Source organism: Manis javanica, chromosome 2 (assembly GCF_040802235.1).
Source record: "Manis javanica isolate MJ-LG chromosome 2, MJ_LKY, whole genome shotgun sequence".
NCBI classification, from domain to species: domain Eukaryota; kingdom Metazoa; phylum Chordata; class Mammalia; order Pholidota; family Manidae; genus Manis; species Manis javanica.
The window spans coordinates 36964613-36982333 of NC_133157.1; the positions used below are offsets into that span (position 1 = coordinate 36964613).

Below are 17721 nucleotides of genomic sequence, written 5' to 3' on the forward strand. Positions count from 1 at the left end.
GAGCATAGCAGAAACATATTAAGGATATAGAGGATTTTGTTACCACAATATGAGGGATCCAGCTAGTCTGAGAGAACAGGAGCAATGCTAGTTTTTCTCAGTACAGAATGAGAGTAAGCAAAAACCACTCTCAAATAGCCATGGATACCCACATTTGGGATGATTCTCTTTCCATTCCAATCAAGGTTTCATCTCCACTACTCTACCAAAACTGCTCTTATCAAGACCAGTAACTTTCACATTACTGAGTAGTTAATATACAGATGACATCTTTCTGGACCTATCAATAGCATTTGGCACAAGTGATTTATTTTTTAATTTGAATTATTAAATTATTGAATTATTTTTTAATTTGGCTTTCAGAATATGGTCCACTCTCTAGTTCAACTGCTATTCATTCTCCACCTCCTGTGCTGGATTGCCAGCTTCCAACCTTGAAACCCTGAGTTATAGGGAGGTTCCATCCTCAAATTTTTCTTCTCTAACTACACTTGCATCTTAGGTGACCTCCTCTAGTCCATTAACACCAGGTATGTGCAGACAACCCCAAATTTAAGTCTGTAGATCTCTTCCCTGAATTCTATATCCAATTCCCTACTTAACATATCCATTTGGAAGTCTCATAGGCAACTAAATTTAACAAATTTAACCAAATTCTTCCTTTCCTGAACAAAATATATGCAAAAACACCTTTTTTCAACAAGGAAAGACTAAGAAACTGTCACAGATTGAAGGAGATTAAGAAGATATGATGACTAAAAGTAATGTGGTGTCCTGGATTGGATTCTACAACAGAAAAAGGATGTTAGTAGAAAAACTGACGAAATCCAAATAAAGTCTTCAATTTAGTTAATACTGTTACATGTGTTGATTTCTTGGTTTTGACAAAGGACCTTATTTGATTATACAAGGTGTTACCATTAGAGGAAGCTGGGTGAAGGCTATATGGGAACTCTCTGTACTACCTTTACAACTTTCCTGTAAATCTAAAATTATTCCAAACTGAAAAGTTTTAAAAACAAACAACACCTCTTCCTTTCCCAGGCTTCATCACTTCAATAAATGACAATTCTATTCTTCTGTGTTGCTCAAGCCTACAAATAACCCAACTCCTCTCACTCTCTTGTATCCAACATCAAGTCTCTGCAGATCCTGCCAGTTTTCCCTTTCAAATACATCCAAAGTCTAACTGATTTTCACCTCTCCCAACACACCTACCCAAGTCAAATTCTCCAACATCAACTACCTGAATTACTTCAATAGCCTCCTAACTTGTTCCCTTCTTCCTTAGAGCCTCTTCTCCACACAGCAGGCTGAGTGATCAAGTCATCATGTTAGAATGTTAGTAAGATCATTCCCTTTTCCCAAAACCTTCCAGCTGCTTCTAATCTTCTTACTCAGAACTAAATTAAGAGTCACACATGATCCATCCCTGAGATTTCTCTGACTTCTCTGCTTCCCACTCTGCACTGCTCACAATACATACTCCCACCCCAATCTAAACTTGCTTCTCCCTCTGTCTGGAATGCTCTTCTCCAGAGAGCCACATGGTGAGCTTCTGCACTTTCTTCTGGTCTCTGTTCAAATGTCTCATCAAAGACACCAACCTATCTGAACTAGTGCCTGTTATTTGTCCTCCTAGCTGCTTTGTATTTCTTTTCAGCCCTTATCACCATCTGGTGTATTAAATATTTAAGTGCTTTCTGCCTGTATTCCCTACCAGAATGTAAATTCCACCAGTGTAACATGCACAGTACCTAGAATGGTGCTTGGCACATCGTATGTATTCAATATGAATAAGGTGTTCTCAAGAATATGTAGGGATGGGAGGCCAAGAAAGATATGCTAGGAAGAACTTTTAAGATGTTCTACACTCTAGTGTACGTGACCTGGATAATCTCCTCCCCTTACATATGCAGTGGGCCTGATCTAATCAGGTGAACCCTTTTAAAAGGGAGAAATCAAAGAAATTTGGAGAAACTGTAGCAGATGCTTTCTGGTAGGCCTTGAAGAAGCAAACTATCATGCTTTGGAGAGGGCCATGTGCTGGAGAATTACTGGTGGCCCCTAAGAGCTGAGAGTGACCCCTCCAGCCAACAGCCAGCAAGAAAATGAGGACCTCAGTCCTACATAAGAACATAAATCCTTTCAACAACCAGTAAGCTTGAAAGAGCGCCCCACACCTCAGATGAGATTGCCTCCTTGGCCAAATTTCAGTGCTGTGATACCCTGAGTAGAGAACTCAGCTAACTTGTACCCAGACTCCTGACCCACAGAAACTGTGACATAATAAATGTGTGTCATCTTAAACCACTACATTTGTGGTAATTTGTTATGGAGCAATAGGAAATTATTAACTAGCCTTAAGAATTCAAAAGCAACTCTGGTAAAACATTGCCTCGGTTCACATACAAGTTGAGGTCCAAAAGGAAGGACTGCCTGGTGAAGCAAATGAGAAATATAAGAACTATAGGCCAGAATAAGAACAGGACCACGCAGGTGGTGGCTTCCTGGATTAGGCTGTACATCACATTACACTGGAGGGAAACCAGAATGGTGAATTGTCCTGGAGGAAGAACTAGAGGAATAAAGCTATTTAGCCTAGATGAAATATATGCTCAGGGCGAGACGAATATATCTCCAAATACTGCAGAAAGCAGATTTGCAATGAGGGGAGAGAAACTATGAGGAGATGGACCAGCTTCTGTGCTGCTCCAGAGGACAAAACTTGAACCAAGGATTTGAAAGCATTTATAGGAAATAAGTTCTCAGTTCAATTTAAGGAAGAACTTTCTAACAGTCAGAGCTGAGTACCTACTATAGTCTAAGAGCTGTGTTAGAAATAAAAGGCAACATACAAGTCTTTGCTTTCAAGGAACTTACACACTAGTGGAGGGCACTGAACCATAAACAAATGATACTTTCCAGTGGTAAGAGCTGTAACAGAAGCATGTATATGTGTCAGAAAAGGACCTATTGCAGGGCTGGAAAAGATTAATGCTAGTGTAGAGATGAGCAAAGGTTTCTTGGACATGTGACAAAACCAGCTTTTGAAAAATAAGTAAGAATTCACAAGTGAGGTGAGTGGCAGACATTCTAGACAGAGGGAGCCAAATATGCAACAGTGTGGAAAGCTGAAATGGTATAGAGTCCAGGGAACAAAATATGGTGGGGGCTGAGGCAGCAGAAAACGGGGTTGTCAGGTAAGACAGAAACCAGAACGTGTAGGTGATGAGAAAATGTGAATAGAATTAAGCAGGCAAGTCACACAGTGCAATATGTGTTTTAGAAAGATCACTCTCTGACGCTACTGTAAGGGATGCACTGAAACAGAGTAACTGAGATAGCAAAATTAGTCAGGAACTCTTGCATATGAGCAGACTAAAGATAATGCAAGCTGGAACCAGAAGGCACAGTGGAGATGTTACCGTCTCCTACTTGTGCTTTCACAATTCAATAAGCACTGTACCAACTACACCCACATTTCTAAAAACCCTAACTAAATTCTTTGTTAAGAAAAAAATTCCTTACTTGTATGTGCTTATGAAATATAAAAACTGAGTAAGTGGTTACATACTGAGGAGGGAAACAGGGAGGCAGATGGTAAATAAGGATAGAGACTCTTCACTGTATATCTTTTTATACCCTCTGATTCCTAAATTGTGTAAAATTATTATCTATTCAAAAATAAGAACAAAAAAATAAAAACAAACACTTCCATCTATTTAGGTAGATTTACCTGTGTGCGTTGCCACATTCTTCAGCATGTGGTTCTGTCTGCCTCGGGGAAAAGATGCTACTTGAGGATCCTGCCTCCTTTCAGGGCATTTCTCTGGGTCAACCCTTCGCGAAGACTTGTTGATGACTGCCAAGGTCCCACTGTCACAGGCAGATTTTGTTGGTCTTTCCTTAAGATTATCCTTTGGGATGGGGGCCATGTTGCTTCTGGGTCCTGCATTTGCATGTCGGCCTTCCTGTCTTGGTGGATTCCTGCCTGGTCGTGGCCTGGCCCCCTCTACTTCCCACGGAGGCCTTTTCTGTGGGTACCTTCTCTGCTCACTGCGTCTCATCCCAGACCCATCTGCTATTCCTTTTCTACAGGATGTATCTGAAGAATCAGAGTGGATAACCCCCATGGGTTTGTTGTTTTCAGACACAGCATCCTCAGGCTTTGGAGTCATTCTGTTACCCCACTCACATTTAAGTTTCCCTTTGACTTTTGGTCCTCTACCATAGCTATAGGTTGCTTTTTTGGGTTTTGCTCCCCTAGGATCTGCGCCAACTTCCTTTTCACTTTCAGAAAGGCTCTGTTCCCTGGGGTCTGTCCCACTCTCTGATCTGATTATGCTTTCTAAGCCAGCTGCATCTGAGGTGGTCTGGTCAATGAGATTTTGTACTCTCTTGACTCTGACATGTTGCTTTTCACTCCTCAATTTCTGCCAAGGTTGATTCTGAAGGCCATGGCTCTTGAGTGGTTTATTAGAAGTAGAAAATTGGAAAGAAGTCTGTTGACTCTTAGGTTTGCTTCCTGAAGGATGATACCTGTGCTGATGAACAGCAGAGATGTCATCATAAGGGACTTGCCGGAAAAGATGACAGGGAGGTGATGAACTGTAATTCCTTCTATCAATCCTATTAGAATCTAGTCTCCTTTGACTCCCACAGTTTAGACCAGAATTCTTTCTCTCCTGAGGAATGAACTCAGCAGGATCCGTATTGAGTTTAAAAGTACCTAGGGCATAAGAAATAAAACATGCCAGTAAAGAAATTACTCAGTTACTCATAAAGTCCAGAAGACTCTAAGCTATAACCATAAGTTATTTTCCTAAGGAGTTTGTATAAAATAGGCTTTACTAAGACTATTTTTCCTGTGAAGGTAATCGGTTCAAGGTGCTGGTGGAAGACTTATCATCCCATGTCCACCAGCCTCATTCATAGCCACTGCTGAGAATTACTATGTAAAAGTGCTCACCTGGGCCATCAGGCATTATTTACACATACATTTATCAAAAAATTTAAGGTCAGTAAACAGTTCAGAGGTGAGACATCAACCAGCAGGTTCCACATGGTCTTTCAAAACTCTAGGGTTAACATTGTGTAATATCAAGTAAACAGGCTCTGGAGTCAGCCCAAATCATACCATCTTACCATCTTATGGTATGAACTTAGGGATCATAGCAATCACCTGATTGCTTTTAGCCTTAAGATTCCTCATCCATGACAAAAGATGACAATACAATTTCAAAGGGTTATTGTGAAATTGAAGTTGGATTTCATATAGATAGTACTTAGCACAGTGAACACATTAGTTACCATCTCCTTCTCTCAGGAATGTATTTTATAATTTCCATAATTATCACATACTATGGTCCTTAATCCCAAAGCCTCAAAAATTAAGCATATGCCCCTTCAGCCCAGTCATTTCCCCCTACCCCCAATGCTTCTTTATATAGTCAACTCAGTCCCTGAAGCCCAAAGGAGAAATGATTTGCCTAAAGATGCAAAACTAGTTAGTACCAAAGCCAGAACTACGTGTAGCATATAGAATACACTATGAATAGACAGGGCTTGGAAGACATGGGTTTAAGTCCCTGCCCATCACTTACTGTGTCTTTATGCAAATACTTAATCACAGTTTTCTTATATAGAATGGAGAGAATAACAATCCCTATATCAAAGAGTTTCAATGAAGAGTAAGGCAAGTTGGTAACATGTATAAAGTGGCTAAAATGGTGCTGTATCATTGTTGTTAGGACTACAGACTATCTGAAACACACAGACCTGACAACAGATGGGTTCAGGGTAAAGCCTAGGGGTTTCAGGTTTAATAATAAGCCCTAACATTTATTAGGTATTTAACACATGCCAGGCACTACACTAAGCACTTTGCATGTGTTAATTCATTTAATCCTTACATTCCTGGTGAGAAAAGCAAGACACAGAGAGTAAGTTAGCTACAGGGTATTCCAAAGCAGATTCAGGGTTCTACTGCAGGCTATGTGGGCATAGAGACCAAGCTCTTACACTAGGCTACACTTTCAGAGGTTGAGCAGCAGGAGCCACAGAAACATATACTTAGGAACTGAATAAGATCATAAAGTCATAGGGTCAATTTTCACTTCAATCCAGGATTTGTCCTGAAAGCTTTCCAACAGAAGAATTCTGGGAGGGGGTGGAGAGCCTTACAAATGTCAAGAATATTTAAAAAATTCAGAAAGAAGGTGGCAGAGATGGTCGTCTGGAAACATAAGAGATAACATAAAGATGAGAATGGGTAGATTAGACCAAGTGGGTATTGTGCTAGTCCTCTCCTGCTTGAAGTAACAAGGTTGGAGAGAGGGGCAGAAATAAAAGATGAAAAAAAGATGTCCAGAACTAGCTCGTAAAGGATGGGAAGAGGGTGTTTTGTGTTAAGCAATGAGTTGATGCAATTGTAGAGGCCAGAGAGGGTTATTCACATAAAGTAAATGTTCCACTAGACAGGTAGTAGGCAAAACCTTTAGGAAGACCCTTAATACACGAGGAATAGAAAAAGGGTATAAATGAGCAAACTGGACCTCAAACACTAAGATCTGAAATATTTTTTCTCTCTCACTATTTTAAGTAGTTGTTACTCAGTAAATAGGATATCTCATCACTAAGTCTTGCTATAGTATATGTGGTACCGTAGATCCAAAATAACACAGCAACACGGAGGGTGTCCAACAGGTAGGTTGGGCAGAGTAAGGGGAAATCCAACAGCAGATTATGAAGTCCAGAAAGGAAGCTGGCACTGGAGAGTGCCCATGGGCAGAAAGATACCCCCTAGGACAGGAGCAGGCAAGAGAATGAAACCTTGAGTGGGTTGAAGATGGGGACTAGAGATGATGAAATAAGAACATGGAATAGGAACTAAGGCAAAAGCAAACTAAGGCACATGACAGGGAGTGGGAGGTCTTTGGACTAGGGGACTTTACCATAGTAGATGGGAAAGAGGTTGTTACCCAGGCACAGCACAAGAGGCTAAAACTATGACGCACAAGTAGCCCCACCCAATTATGTTTCAAACATTGCAGGGTGTAGAAATGGGCCACAAATGAGCCGGAGGTTGGGAAGATCAATGGACCCAATTAGGGGATCTAGGAAAAGAATGAGTGGCAGAATAAGAAAACATCAGCCTTAAAATGTTCCCTCCTCCCAAGATGATTTAATACCTAAATCAGGACTAGAATACACTAAAGCAGCATGTCTTCCAACATTTTTTTTCACCAAGACGCAAAGTAATAAACACATTTTACCTGCCACCCAGTACACAAATACATAAATATTCTTCTTGGTGCTCCAACAGCTGGTAGGTAGCAGAACTGGGAGTTCTGTGGCAAACTGCCACCCTGTTTTTTTTAGAAAGAGTGGGTCCTGTAATCAGATCAATGTAGTAGGTTGTGACAAGTATTTTTTTCAAACGAAAGAGACACTATAGTGTCCTACTGATAGTAAGGAAAACCACTGCCTCCTAAAACTTCTGGTTCACTTTTATATTTTGTATGTGTGCACTGATGTCGTGACGCAAAGTATTCCTTTTAGGCGCTATCCAAAAAATATGGAGAACAGTCTACAGTACACTCTCAAGGACATGGAAGTAGATGTTATGTTAACAGACAAATGAGGCTGTCTTTATACACAGAAACAACTTCGGGAAGTGGAAGTGAGCTAACAATTATGGAACGGGTACACTACAGGGTGGGAGCCTTCACAGGAATTAACTTACTTACTACCAAATGGCAAATGAGGAAACAGTCACACTGCAAGTTTACCGCCGACTGAGCTAGAAAAACAGGGGCGCTCGGCGACGCAGGAATACACCTTAAGCACAGCGCGCAGGCCCGCTACGCGTCGAGAGCCCGCTACCGTCACCGGCACTGACCCGGCCTACCCTCGCCTGTCGGCGTAGAGTGCGGTAGCTACCCCAGAGGGCCGGGAGAAGCCTTGAGGCGAGCGGGACACCCACATTGACTCGCTGAGCGCCAGAACAAACCCAATCTCCTTGGAAACCCAGCAGCCAGGCTTCACGACCCAATCGAGGATGATCGAGATCGCCGTAAGCACGACACTCATGGCCCACTAACGCGCAACTCTCGTGATATAAATGGCCGGGGTTCTAAGACTCGTCACTGACCCAATTTCCGCTCCCCAAGAGGAGCCCAGTCTCGCGCAGGCCAGGACAGTACCTGAGACAGGAGGCGCCTCCGCCATCCCGTGCCGCAACACCTAAACCGAGCCGGGCAGCCCAGCAGAGAGCTGTCACCCGGTCACGTGCCCCAGACTTCCGGCTCCGGGACAGTGTTCGTATCTACGCACCCGGTAGACGGCGACGGAGGTTGCGTGGCAGAGTCAAGGGCGTCCGTTACGTCAGACAGTCGCGCCAGGCGCCAGGCGCCGGGCTGAAGGAAGCGAACAGAGACCGGAGCTGGGCAAGATCGGCGGAGGCGAGGGCTTCTTGCGCAATGGTGTTTCTTTCCGAGGTTAGCTGCGTTCCCGCCATCGTGCCCTTTTTGCCCTGCCACCCAAACAGCTTCACCTGCTCATCAGGAGTCTTCAGCTCACACATCACCTTCTTCCTAGAATAGTTCGGGCTTAGGGTTTTAAAGAAAAACAGCTTAGTAGTCAAAAGGCAATCCGGAAAAAAATATTTGCAAAACAAACGGTAAAGCGCTAATATAGAAAAAGCTCTAACAAATCAGTTAGAATAAACCATACATAGAAGTGGTAAGAGACTTGAACCGGGCAGATGACCGCAAAACGAATACAGATAGACAGTGAACAGGAGAGGGAAAGTTTGGAGTCACTGTAAATTTTAAAGTACTGTACATACGTTTAGTGGGTGGAGTTTTTTCTTTTTTTGTTTTACCAATCAGGTTGGGTAAAGGCAATTAAATGGGAAAAAAAGTGGACAATAAATTATGAAAAGGCCTCACTGATACGCAGAATTTGAAAGTACCAGGTATTTTTTTTCTATCATTAATCTACAATTACATGGGGAACATTGTGTTTACTAGACTCCCCCCATCACCAAGTCCCCCCACATACCCTATTTACAGTCACCATCTCTCAGCGTAGTAAGATGCTATAGAATTACTAGTTTTCTCTGTGTTGTACAGCCCTCCCCATGCCTCCCCTACATTGTCTGCTAATAGTAATACCCCATTTTTTCCCCTTATCTCTCCCTTCCCACCCATCCTCCCCAGTCCCGTTCCCTTTGGTAACTGTTAGTCCATTCTTGGGTTCTGTGATTCTGCTGCTATTTTGTTCCTTCAGTTTTTTTTCTTTGTACTTATACTCCACAGATGAGTGAAATCATTCGATACTTGTCTTTTTCTGCCTGGCTTATTTCACTGAGCATAATACCCTCTAGCTCCATCCATGTTATTGCAAATGGTAGGATTTGTTTTCTTCTTATGGCTGAATAATATTCCATTGTGTATATGTACCACATCTTCTTTATCCATTCATCTACTGATGGACACTTAGGTTGCTTCCATTTCTTGGCTATTGTAAATAGTGCTGCTATAAACATAGGGGTGCATGCTTAGGGTAAATTCCTAGAAGTGGAATTCCTGGGTCAAATGGTATTTCTATTTTGCGTTTTTGAGGAACCTCCATACTGCTTTCTACAATGGTTGAACTAATTTACATTCCCACCAGCAGTGTAGGAGGGTTCCCCTTTCTCTACATCCTAGCCAATATTTGTTGTTGTCTGTCTTTTGGATGGTGATGATCCTTACTGGTGTGAGGTGATATCTCATTGTGGTTTTAATTTGCATTTCTCTGATGATTAGCTATGTGGGGCATTATTTCATGTGTCTGTTGGCCATCTGAATTTCTTCTTTGGTGAAGTGTCTGTTCAGATCCTCTGCCCATTTTTTAATCAGATTATTTGCTTTTGTTTGTTGAGGTGCATGAGCTCTTTATATATTTTGGATGTCAACCCTTTATTGGATATGTCATTTATGAATATATTCTCCCATACTGTAGGATAACTTTTTGTTCTATTGGTAGTGTCCTTTGCTGTACAGAAGCTTTTCAACTTGATATAGTCCCACTTGTTCACTTTTGCTTTTGTTGCCCTTACCCATGGAGATGTGTTCTTGAATAAGTTGCTCATGTTTATGTCCAAGAGATTTTTGCCTATTTTTTTTTCTAAGAGTTTTATGGTTTCATGACTTACATTCAGGTCTTTGATCCATTTTGAAATTACTTTTGTGTATGGGGTTAGATAATGATCCAATTTCATTCTCTTGCATGTAGCTGTCCAGTTTTGCCAACACCAGCTGTTGAAGAGGCTGTCATTTCCCCGTTGTATGTCCATGGCTCCTTTAACATATATTAATTTACCATATATGTTTTTTTTTGGTATCATTAAACTACAATTACATGAAGGACATTATTTTACTGGGCTCCCCCCTTCACCAAGTCCCCCCTACATCCCCATTCACAGTCACTGTACATCAACATAGTAAGATGCTGTAAAATCACTACTTGTCTTCTCTGTGTTGCACAGCCCTCCCTGACCCCCCCCAACACTAAACATGCTAATCATAATGCCCCCTTTCTTTTCTTCCTGCCCTTATCCCTCCCTTCCCACCTGTCCTCCCCAGTCCCTTTCCCTTTGGTAACTATTAGTCCATTCTTGGGTTCTGTGATTCTGCTGCTGTTTTGTTCCTTCAGTTTTCTTTTGTTCTTATACTCCACATATGGGTGAAATCATTTGGTACTTGTCTTTCTCTGCCTCGCTTATTTCACTGAGCATAATACCCTCTAGCTCCATCCATGTTGTCGCGAATGGTAGGATTTGTTTTTTTCTTATGGCTGAGTAATATTCCATTGTGTATGTGTACCACATCTTCTTTATCCATTCATCTACTGATGGACATTTAGGTTGCTTCCATATCTTGGCTATTGTAAATAGTGCTGAGTAATATTCCATTGTGTATGTGTACCACATCTTCTTTATCCATTCATCTACTGACGGACATTTAGGTTGCTTCCATATCTTGGCTATTGTAAATAGTGCAGCGATAAACATAGGGGTGCATCTGTCTTTTTCAAACTGGAGTGCTGCATTCTTAGGGTAAATTCCTAGAAGTGGAATTCCTGGGTCAAATGGTACTTCTATTTTGAGCATTTTGAGGAACCTCCATACTGCTTTCCACAATGGTTGAACTAATTTACATTCCCACCAGCAGTGTAGGAGGGTTCCCCTTTCTCTACAACCTCGCCAACATTTGTTGTTGTTTGTCTTTTGGATGGTAGCCATCCTTACTGGTGTCAGATGATATCTCATTGTGGTTTTAATTTGCATTTCTCTGATGACAAGTGATGTGGAGCATCTTTTCATGTGTCTGTTGGCCATATGAATTTCTTCTTTAGAGAACTGTCTATTCAGCTCCTCTGCCCATTTTTTAATTGGATTATTTGTTTTTTGTTTGTTGAGGTGCATGAGCTCTTTATATATTTTGGATGTCAACCCTTTATCGGATCTGTCATTTTCAAATATATTCTCCCATACTGTAGGATACCTTTTTGTTCTATTGATGGTGTCCTTTGCTGTACAGAAGCTTTTCAGATTGATATAGTCCTATTTGTTCATTTTTGCATTTGTTTCCCTTGCCCGGGGAGATATGTTCAAGAAGAGGTCACTCATGTTTATGTCTAAGAGATTTTTGCCTGTTTTTTCCTAAGAGTTTTATGGTTTCATGACTTATATTCAAGTCTTTGATCCATTTTGAATTTACTTTTGTGTATGGGGTTAGACAGTGATCCAGTTTCATTCTCTTACATGTAGCTGTCTAATTTGCCAGCACCATCTGTTGAAGAGACTGTCATTTCCCCATTGTTTGTCCATGGCCCCTTTATCGAATATTAGTTGACCATATATATTTTGGTTAATGTTTGGAGTCTCTATTCTGTTCCTTTGGTCTGTGGCTCTGTTCTTGTGCCAGTACCAAATTGTCTTGATTACTGTGGCTTTGTAGTAGAGCTTGAAGTTGGGAAGCGAGATCTCCCTGCTTTATTCTTCCTTCTCAGGATTGCTTTAGCTATTTGGCGTATTCTGTGGTTCCATATGAATTTTAAAACTATTTGTTCCAGTTTGTTGAAGAATGCAGTTGGTATTTTGATAGGGATCACATTGAATCTGCAACTGCTTTAGGCAGGATGGCCATTTTGACAATATTAGTTCTTCTTAGCCAAGAGCATGGGATGAGTTTCAATTTGTTAGTGTCCTGTTTAATTTCTCTTAAGAGTGTCTTGTAGTTTTCAGAGTATAGGTCTTTCACTTCCTTGCTTAGGTTTATTCCTAGGTATTTTATTCTTTTTGATGCAATTGTGAATGGAATTGTTTTCCTGATTTCTCTTTCTGCTAATTCATCATTAGCATATAGGAAAGCAACAGATTTCTGTGTATTAATTTTGTATCCTGCAACTTTGCTGGATTCGGGTATTAGTTCTAGTAGTTTTGTAGTGGAGTCTTTAGGGTTTTTTATGTACAATATCACATCATCTGCAAATAGTGACAGTTTGACTTCTTCTTTACCAATCTGGATGCCTTTTATTGCTTTGTTTTGTCTGATTGCTGTGGTTAGGACCTCCAGTACTATGTTGCATAATAGTGGGGAGAGTGTGCATCCCTGTCTTGTTCCTGATCTTAGAGGAAAAGCTTTCAGCTTCTCGCTGTTAAGTATGGTGTTGGCTGTTGGTTTGTCACATATGGCCTTTATTATGTTGAGGTACTTGCGCTCTATGCCATTTTGTTGAGAGTTTTTATCATGAATGGATGTTGAATTTTGTCATATGCTTTTTCAGCATCTATAGAGATGATCATGTGGTTTTTGTCTTTCTTTTTGTTGATGTAGTGGATGATGTTGATGGATTTTCAAATGTTGTACCATCCTTGCATCCCTGGGATGAATCCCACTTGATCATGATAGATGATCGTTTTGATGTATTTTTGAATTTCGGTTTGCTAATATTTTGTTGAGTATTTTTACACCTATGTTCATCAGGTATATTGGTCTGTAATTTTCTTTTTTGGTGGGGTCTTTGCGTGGTTTTGTTATTAGAGTGATGCTGGCTTCATAGAATGAGTTTGGAAGTCTTCCCTCCTCTTCTATTTTTTGGAAAACTTTAAGGAGACTGGGTATTATGTCTTCTCTATATGTCTGATAAAATTCAGCAGTGAATCCATCTTGCCCTGGGGGTTTTGTTCTTGGGTAGTTTTTTGATTACCAATTCAATTTCATTGCTAGTAATTGGCCTGTTTAGATTTTCTGTTTCTTCCTTGGTCAGTCTTGGACGGTTGTATTTTTCTAGAAAGTTGTCCATTTCTTCTAGGTTTTCCAGCTTATTAGCATATAGGTTTTCATAGTATTCTCTAATAATTCTTTGTATTTCTGTGGGGTCCTTCGTGATTTTTCCTTTCTCATTTCTGATTCTGTTGATGTGTGTAGATTCTCTTTTTCTCTTAATAAGTCTGGCTAGGGGCTTATCTATTTTGTTTATTTTCTCAAAGAACCAGCTCTTGGTTTCATTGATTTTTTTTCTATTGCTTTATTCTTTTCAATTTTATTTATTTCTTCTCTGATCTTTATTATGTCCCAATTTCTGCTGACTTTGGGCCTCATTTGTTCTTTTTCCAGTTTCAATAATTGTAACTTTAGACTATTCATTTGGGATTGTTCTTCCTTCTTTAAATGGGCCTGGATTGCTATACACTTTCCTGGTTAGTTTGTTTTTGCCTGTGATTTCCAGAAATTAAAGATATAGCCAAGATGTCTCTGACCCCTTTAGTCTTGGGGTTAATACTTCCTTTTAATGCCTAATCCTACAGTCAATGGGGAGTCCATTAAACTGGACTTCTTAACTTGTCCCAACTCAACATTTATTGGAATCACTTAGGAATATTTCATTATATTTGTGAAAAATTAACACAAAGCTTGCTTGTCCCCAAAGCCAGCCCTCTTCACAAGACCATTGCTGCTGTGGAATTTTGTGGGACAGCACTTGCAGGGTTTACACAATATCTTATATTAGAACCTAAAACACAGATACTGGAACCTCCGTTAGTTCCCCAAAGACCAGCAAAGACCAAGGTGTAACATTAAAGAAAATCTTAATGAAGGCTTGAGGATTACAGTGGGCAACGTAGAGAGCCGTTTACAATTGACATTAGAATTAATTGCTTCTAGGAGCCCAAACTTGACCTTAAATCTCTAAGACCCAGAAGAAAGCACAGCAAAGACCATGGTGTAACATTTAACGAAGGCTTGAGAATTACAAAGGCCAATGTAGAGAACAGTTTATAATTGACATTAAAATTAATCACTCCTAGGAGCCCAAACATGATCTCAAGTCTCTGCTGAGGCCCGGAAGTCCTTTGTGTGGTAGGGCGTTGACTCAATCTTTACCAACGGAAATCTCCAGGAATCTGCTCACAACCCTCTACTCTGAACCTGGAGAGTAGAAGAAATCCTTTCCTACCTACCTCTCTATCCAAGGCTTTCCTGAGTTGACTGACAGTGGGAACTCCATTCTCTTTAGGGACAATTAACTACCCCAAGAGTTGCTTGCATGCCCTAAACAAGCTGTGACATTAGGTGACAGAATACTTACCAGAGTCTGATTTATTCAATCTCACTCAATACCATTAACAGGAAACAAAATTAATTCAGGAAGTATTTCACCAAGGTCTGTCCAATTCTTTGATATAATCTTGCCTACATTGAGAAGCAAATTTCTTCTCAGATCAAGTTTCTATATGCCCCTTGCTGTCAGTCTGCCGACTTTGAGAAAATATTCATAGCACGACATGATTCTTGAGGAATAAATGGTAACTTTCAGATATAGGACAGCTTAAAAAGTGACTTTTTAAGAAAAAACTATCTAATTCTGTAGAACATAGTTCTCCCTGAACTACACCATGACATTTGCATTACTAAATAGGACACAACTAAGTGTGAAGTACCTGCATTTATAAAGTAATTTACTAGTCCAGGCTTCCTCAAATACATGAAATAGATTCATACATTCACATATGTTTTAATGTATAGTCTGCCTTATGCATTGCTTTAAGTGCTGGAGGTAAATGGTGAAAAAGACAAACATGGTCTCTGCCCACTTAAAAGTGCATTTTCTAGTAGGGGAGATAAAAACTACATACTTTATGTTTATAAATTATGTTAGTGTTGTGAAAGAAATATGCAGTGATAAGACTTCTTAGGATCTGCTTCAGCAAGGTAGCCAGGTTTCTTTGAGTAGAACAAAGGATGAGAAGGAGCAAGATATGTGAAGATTCAGTTAGAGGGAATAGCATGTGCAAAGTCTATGAGGAGGCAAACAGCTTGAGTATTCAACAAATTGAAATATTTGCTGGAGAACAGTGAGCAAGGGAAGTGGCACTATGAAACTGGAGAAGTAGGTAGGATCCTGATCATGCAGATCACCTGCAGGCCGTGATAATGGATTTTATTCCAAGAGCAATAGGAAGTTGTTGACATTTTAAGCAGAGAAGTGGTATCTGATGACACAGGCTTCTCTTGCTCCCAGGGAAGAATGAACTGTATGTAGGGGATTAAGAATAGAAGTGGGCAGACCAGTAACATTTTTCTATTATTTCTGTATTACACTAATGCAGATGATGGTGGCAGTAAATGTCATGCAAATATGACAAATATGAGGTATATTTGAGATGTAACCGTAATTCAGTTTCTATACTTTTTTCAAACAGGTGTGGCTTGATCTCATTTTAATTTGTGTTTCTCTGATTACTAATGTGTTTGAGTATTTCTTAATGACCTTTTGAGATTTCCCTGCTCAAATTGCTTATTCACATCCATTGCCCATTTTTCTACTGGGGTTGCTCTATTTTTCTTGTTGATGGTTTCTTGTATATTGTAGATATCCACTGCTTGTCAGTTTTAGACATTTGTCTTCTGTTTCACTAAGTCAATTAACTTTGTCCTTTGTTGAACATAGATCCTTAATTTTGACAAATAACTTCATCAGACATACCAACTTTATCATCATCTTTAGAAATTTATATATATATCAGGCTGGTGGATGCAGAAGAACTGGAAGCAATTTTAAAGGCATAAAATTGAAAAGTAGTACATGGCACAGAGAGAGGCTTTGAGAAATTATTCATGACTCTACTGACAAGTGACAAAAACCCAACTCCAACTTATCTAAACAGAAAAAGGGGTTTATTGGCAGAATTCTGATAACTCACAGAATTAAAGGAATTTGAGTTGCAGAGACATGGATCAGAAGTCAGGGCTCAGTGCCATGAGGATTCTTTCATTCTGTATTCTCTCATCCTAGCTCCTCTGGCCTCAATCTCAAGCTTCTCATACTGCAGAGTTTAAAAAAGAAAAAGAAAAGGCGTTTTCTCTCATTTCCATGTAGAAGATTTGAGGAATGAACTCCAGTAGACACAGGCTGGTCGCATGCCCACTCATAGCTCAGAAGTGTCTAGGTAAGGCTACTCTAATCAGTAATTTTCCAATATTCACATGTTGAGAATGGGGGAGACAGTTCATTAAAAGAAAGAAATACTATTCTGAAAAGACTAAGCAATAAGCCATTACAGAGGGGCAGAGGCATGTCACAGACAGCTTTTTATGCCCTGCTAGAGGCATCAGGACACCATTAAAGATTTTAAGTAAGGGAATGACATGGTCAGATTTGCATTTTAGAAAAGTGTAGCTGAATGTGATGGACTCAAGAAGTGAAACTATGCCAGAGAAAGCAAGTAATCTGTTTCAAAACACTACCGGAGGGATGTCTAGGCCAAGGAGTTGAGAGGAAAGGAGGGGTTTCATTTGAGAAACAGGAGTTAAAAGCAGGGCTTAATGATTAATTGACTGTATAGGGTGAGGCAAAATGTAGGCAAGGACAATTCAAGAGCTTTCTGTTTTGAATGATATAGGATAATTAGCTGAGACAGGGAAAAAGAAGGAGATTCCGGTCTGGGGAAAAGGTAATGGTTATCTTAGCCATTTGAATGTGGTGTTTGTGGGCTTCTGGAAGGAACATCCAGTAATTGCTAGGCAAACAGCTGGAGATATAAATAGGAGTCTGACAGTCAGGGCAAGATCATGAATAGTATAGATTTACAAGTCAGCAATTAAAGCCATGAGAATAGTTGAGATTACTAAATATAAGTGAGCAAAGAAGGAAGTATGTGGAAAAAGGCTAGCGTCTTGAGGAACACTACCATTCCCGGGTTGGAGAGATGAGGATTTCAGAAAGGAGTCAGAATAGTCAGAGGAACAGGAGAATGAGTACTGTCACAAAAGCCTAGGAGTAGAGTTTGGTAGATGCTCACAGGTATCCAAAGCACTGAAGAGGTCTAGCTGGACAAAGTATCACCTGTTATAATTGGTAATATACGGGTCACTGGTTAGCATTGGCAAGAAATAAAGCAGGAATGTCTGCTGAGAGTAAGCCCCAAGATTAAGCTTAATTTGAATGTTAGATTTGAGGTAATGGTGGGACACTTAATTGGGAATGTCCAGAACTGAAAATAATAATAAATAAGTCTAGGCTAGTGAGTTATTTTGAGTCATTAGTGCATAGGTAATAGTTAAAATGATGGGAGAGAGAGATCTCAAGGAGAGTACAAGTGTGAGGGGAAGTCCGGGATTGGAACTATAATGGAAGAAATATTAAAGGGCTGAGTGAGAACTT

At 40.2% G+C, this 17721-nt stretch overlaps 1 protein-coding gene across 2 annotated transcripts in view; it reads right to left on the reverse strand.

Annotated features, from left to right (window-relative positions):
• Positions 1-8341, reverse strand: part of NFX1 (nuclear transcription factor, X-box binding 1) — a 75466-nt gene extending 67125 nt beyond the window's left edge. For both annotated transcript variants that reach the window (XM_017654429.3, XM_017654428.3), the window contains exons 1-2: positions 8208-8341; positions 3740-4732 (exon numbers count right to left, since the gene is read on the reverse strand). In XM_017654429.3, coding sequence (XP_017509918.3) covers positions 3740-4732; positions 8208-8232 — 1018 coding nt within the window. In that variant the 5' untranslated portion in view covers positions 8233-8341. The remainder of the gene's footprint in view (positions 1-3739; positions 4733-8207) is intronic.
• Positions 8342-17721: the final 9380 nt, after the last annotated feature.